Below are 5,176 nucleotides of genomic sequence, written 5' to 3'. Positions count from 1 at the left end.
CCCGCGCCTGGCGCCGGGGTCCTGGGGCCCCGGGCCCGCCGGTGCTGGCACCAGAGCAGGTGGAGCTGCCGGCTCCCACGCCCGCACCTGCAGCGCCCCCGCCCGAGCCCGCGCCCACGCCCACACCCAGGCTGCGGCCCTCCGTGCTCTTGGGGAACGGTTTGATGACGGCCGTTTGGTTAGGGTTCTCTTTCTTGTTGATGTGGACCGACAGCCGCTGCCACAGATGCTGCCCCCGGCTGCTCTTCTCGTTCTGGGCCCATGTGACAGATTTTCCATTAGAGCTGCGGAGAGAAGGGAGAGGAGAGGTGACTCAGTGTGGGTCCAGGGGGTTTGGATAGGGCTTCCAGTGGAGTGCGGCTAAGGGACCCTGAGCGGAGTAGGAAGGACCGTTCTTACTCTGTCCAGCATCCTGCAGGAGACTTTAGACGCTGCTTCCCTTAGCTCCCGTTTTGAGTGAAAGAGTATTTAACTTTATCTGGCCTTCTGTTTATCATGACCACCAAAATGTGCCAAAGGGGCTGGATCTCAGTGAGGATGCGAGTATTTATCATGATTCTGCAGTTCTGACTCTGCCTCATACGGCAGCTGTGTATCAGTGTGGTAGCTGTTTATACTCAAACTAGTGTTTGCACTATCGTGTCTGGGTGAAGTGCCTGGTATGTCTGCAGGACAGTGGGAGGGAAGGGTTACCAGGAAGGCGGCTGGATGGCTCCCCTTGGGCCTCTGTTCTGCAGGTTGGTATATTTAACGAAGGATTTCTGTCTGAATTCCTGATTTTGAAACTGGTTTTATTCGGGCTTATTTGCTGGAAAATATAAATTCAATGAGCATACATATTTCTAATTAATTAGGACTTTTTTCTTTCCTGAAATTCTGCTCCCTAATTTATTTCTAGGCTTAAAACTTGAATAACCTCTCCACCTAGGGAAGCCCTATATATTGTCTCAGGCACCTAGCCAGGAGATCAGAAATTGGGATCTTGATAAGTGTTATCTGACTGACATGATTTTTTTAGAGGCATTTCTCCCTCTATGGTTCTCTACCTGGGGCCTGAAAGCTGCACGGATGAAGACGTGATTGTGCCTTTATCGTCTGAGTCTGGCTGCATCCTCCCTACCACTAAAAAGGACATGACAGCTTTTGCACCACGGGTCCTTTGTCAGGAACCTCACATAAGGTCAGAATATGCAGCTCGACCTTCCTGGATATTAGGGGGGAGAGATCTTGGTGTGAGTCCCCATCAGGGAGTCCCGGAGTCTGAGATCAACAAACATTGAAAAATTCAATATCATTAGCCAGTGGTTATTAAGTGTGTGCATAAGACTCACCTAGAGTGTTTGTCAAAGATACCAGGTATGACCATAGGACCTTCTGATTGTCTGGAGTGGGTTCCCAGAATCTATGTTTGTTTCCTTCCTTCCTTCCTACCTTCTTTCCTTCCTTCCTTCCTTCCTCCCTCCTCTCCACCTAGGGAAGCCCTATATATTGTCTCAGGCACCTAGCCAGGAGATCAGAAATTGGGATCTTGATAAGTGTTATCTGACTGACATGATTTTTTTAGAGGCATTTCTCCCTCTATGGTTCTCTACCTGGGGCCTGAAAGCTGCACGGATGAAGACGTGATTGTGCCTTTATCGTCTGAGTCTGGCTGCATCCTCCCTACCACTAAAAAGGACATGACAGCTTTTGCACCACGGGTCCTTTGTCAGGAACCTCACATAAGGTCAGAATATGCAGCTCGACCTTCCTGGATATTAGGGGGGAGAGATCTTGGTGTGAGTCCCCATCAGGGAGTCCCGGAGTCTGAGATCAACAAACATTGAAAAATTCAATATCATTAGCCAGTGGTTATTAAGTGTGTGCATAAGACTCACCTAGAGTGTTTGTCAAAGATACCAGGTATGACCATAGGACCTTCTGATTGTCTGGAGTGGGTTCCCAGAATCTATGTTTGTTTCCTTCCTTCCTTCCTACCTTCTTTCCTTCCTTCCTTCCTTCCTCCCTCCCTCCCTCCCTCCCTTTCTTTCTTTCTTTTACAAATACTCTATTCACCCACCCTCCCAAAGTGATTCTGAATCAGATGTTTCATGAACAGAAAAACTCTGACAAAAACTACCCATTTTTCCTGAGTTCTCATTGCTCCATGGGCCTTTTTCAGAAGGGCTGGCCTGCCTTTGCCAGGTAGGGGCCTGGGCCTGTTTGGAACCCATCTGCCTTGAGGCTGTCTGATAGCACCTGCCAGATCCATTTTGCCTGTGATCCCAACTCCCTTGATAACAAACCTGTTTCTGCAGCCCCTTTAACAACAAGCTTCTTGCTTCTTTTTGAAAACATACTTTATTGCATTTCTTATCTATCTCTTTCTGCTATGTGGTCTTTTCTCTGTTGCTCCCTGTGAAATCTCAGCTACTATACACAGTATATTGCAACCTTGTCTCCTTCGGAGTTCCAGAGTCTGAGATGTCCTCCAGCCCCATCTCTCTTTCTGGAAAGCATGAATGCATCATTTCCAAGTTGGGAGGTTGTTTTATTTCCAAAAGGGGCACTGAACAACTCTTCTTTCTCATAGAGTTTTAGTTTTCTTTTTTATTATTTTTTATTTTGCATTAACCTGAGCACTGTATCTTTTAAGTTTTCAGTATATTACTTTTTTTTCCCCACGTGTCCACCAACTTCTAGTGCATAGTCCAGCAGAAATGGGCCAGATTACTTATGGACTCTGATTTGGAGGATGCTTGCCAACTATTTCTTTTTTTTTTTTTTTGAAGAGGTTTTTGCTATAGGGCACGTGTGCTCGCCAGACAGACAGACAGCGACAGGGAGAAAGAGAGCGAGAAAGCACCCCCCAGGGGGGATGGCCATGCCACAATCCCTTCTCTTCCATTCTCCTCTCAGGATCTTGGGCACACATGCACACGCGCCCAGCGTGAGTTTTAAGCCACCGGATCCAGGACCCGAACCGCAGTTGACTACATTTAAGTCCAGTGACATAGCCATTACACTAACTGGTGGTCCCGCTTGCCAACTATTTCTCTCCTCCCAGTAGATTAAGGAACAGGTATTTGGGAGGGGGAGTTAGTCTTTCAGGTCACCGAGGCCCCTCCAAATACAAACCATCGGCTAGAAACCAGAAAAATAATTGAATCTATTCTACTGAGCTCTGCCCTAGGGTTACTCTTACTCCCACACAAAGAGGTTTTATAAATATCTGCCTTTTAATGTCTCTCTCTCCGTCTCTCAAATATCCTTAGTTTAATATGCTAGAACATAACTTGGATGTCAATAGTGACAGTTTGGAACCACCCGTAGCCTTTCCCCAAAACACAATATCATATTGAGAAACCATTGGATGAATGTGTGAGAAGGAAAGTGTCCTAAACAAGCCATTTTGTAACAAGTGGTGACATCTTTTCTAGTCATGCCTTTGCTTACAAGTCCCTATGGACACGAGGGAGAGACAGTGCACATGACCATCTGAATCACAATAGAACTGGACACAGTAGACAACAGAGACATGAAGTACAAGCCTGAGCACTTTGTCTTATTTTGGGGGAGATGGAAGAAATGTTTTTTCCACCAAAGAAGAACAATTAAGAGAAAGAACTAATGTTGTGAGCTCACAACATTAGTCTATTAGTAGAATGTAGGTTCCATGAAAATAGGGTTTGTATCTCTCTGTTCAGTGGCTCTCAGAAGAGTCTTAATGTATGCTTGGTGAACGAGTTGGATTCTTCAGCCATAGGGCCCCTGTGTGGTGTCCTGGAATGTGCGAAGGAGAAGATATTCTGAAACCTGGATTCTAATTCTTGATCTGCCATTTGGATGTTTAGAAAATAATCTCTCTAAGCCTTGGGAAGAGGAAGAAAGGGTTTCATTTGGCAGAGGTTGTCTGGACGATTAGATGAGACAATGTAGGTGAAAGAGAGGTGTTAAGTGGGCATAAGGAGAAGGTGTGAAGGGACATTTCAGAAGAGAAAAACAGTGTTACTCAGTGCTGTTTTGAGCCCTGGTTTAAGGAACAGAAAACTCAATGCAAAGTGAAATACATGGTGAAGCCACAAAGGCTTTCTGGCTGTTTTTCCCTCTAGCTATAGCATGAATGGATGTAAATAGCTATCTTACTGCTGAAAGTGATTTAAATATTAATAACCATGATGATGTATGCATTAGAGCTCCATGCATAGAGAAAAACATTTGAGTAAATGAAAGTGCAGTCAAGAATGAAATCACCTGAAATAGATGCAATAGTCAAAGCAGTTTTACCTTATATTTGCATGGTGCTTTATAAAGCACTTTTAGGAACTCTTGATTCTTAACAGCTGGGTCAGTGTGTTTATTTCCTGTTTCAAAGGTGAGAAAACTGAGGCTCAGTGAGATTAGGTGATTAGCGTAAGGCTACACAGCTAGCAAATGACAAAGTGGGAATAAATTCCATATCATGATTTCTAATTCCAATTTTTTTTTTTTTTTTGGAGAGGTTTTTCGCTATAGGGCACGTGCGCTCACCAGACAGACAGAGAGAGACATAGAGACAGAGAGCGAGAAATCACCTCCCAAGGGGGATGGTCATGCCGCAATCCCTTCTCCTCCATTCTCCTCTCGGGATCTTGGGCACGCATGCACACGTGCCTGGGGTGAGTTTTAAGCCACCAGGTTCAGGACACAAACTGCGGTCGATTACGTGGGAGTCCAGTGACATAGCCATTACGCTAACTGCTGGTTCCCTCCAGTTTTCATGACATTATATTGTCCACATATTTTAAAGCAGCCATTTTTTTTTTTTATCAAAACAAAAGCCTCAGATGGTATCTGAAACAGGTGTCTTAAATGGACAAGTTAGTCCATTTCTCTCTTATTCTTTGTCTCTATACCTCTTAGTCATGTACTTTGCCGTCTCAAGAAAGCATTCTACATCTCTCTTTGGTTATTAACTAAAATAGCACAAGTTAATTTAGCACCAACATTTGTCAGGGATAATGACCAGCCTTGTTGATAAGGTGCTTGAAGCCTTCAACCATATACATTAATATTACATGGAAGTCCTCAGTCTTTTTTTCCCCATCTTGTGATGCAATAATAGACAGTGGTTCTATGTGTAGAACATTTAATTCCTAGTAAGAAAGTTCTCTCTAGTTTTCTCTCTTATTTTGGAGTATCAGTAAATGTAAATACT

At 44.6% G+C, this 5,176-nt stretch overlaps 1 protein-coding gene across 2 annotated transcripts in view; it reads right to left on the bottom strand.

Annotated features, from left to right (window-relative positions):
* The window catches only part of GRM5 (glutamate metabotropic receptor 5), a 538,746-nt gene that overhangs the window by 3,100 nt on the left and 530,470 nt on the right, over nt 1–5,176 (bottom strand). The window contains exon 10 of one of the 2 annotated variants that reach the window (XM_006144909.2): nt 33–284. In XM_006144909.2, the coding sequence (XP_006144971.1) occupies nt 33–284 (252 nt within the window). Of the gene's footprint in view, nt 1–32; nt 285–5,176 lie in introns of those variants that run through there. The other variant, XM_006144908.2, reaches the window with a different exon arrangement.

The sequence above is a fragment of the Tupaia chinensis genome, unplaced genomic scaffold (genome assembly GCF_000334495.1).
Source record: "Tupaia chinensis unplaced genomic scaffold, TupChi_1.0 Scaffold000139_1, whole genome shotgun sequence".
In the NCBI taxonomy this organism is placed as follows: domain Eukaryota; kingdom Metazoa; phylum Chordata; class Mammalia; order Scandentia; family Tupaiidae; genus Tupaia; species Tupaia belangeri.
The sequence above is the reverse complement of the archived record's forward strand: the minus strand, read 5'-3'. Positions and strand labels throughout refer to the sequence as shown.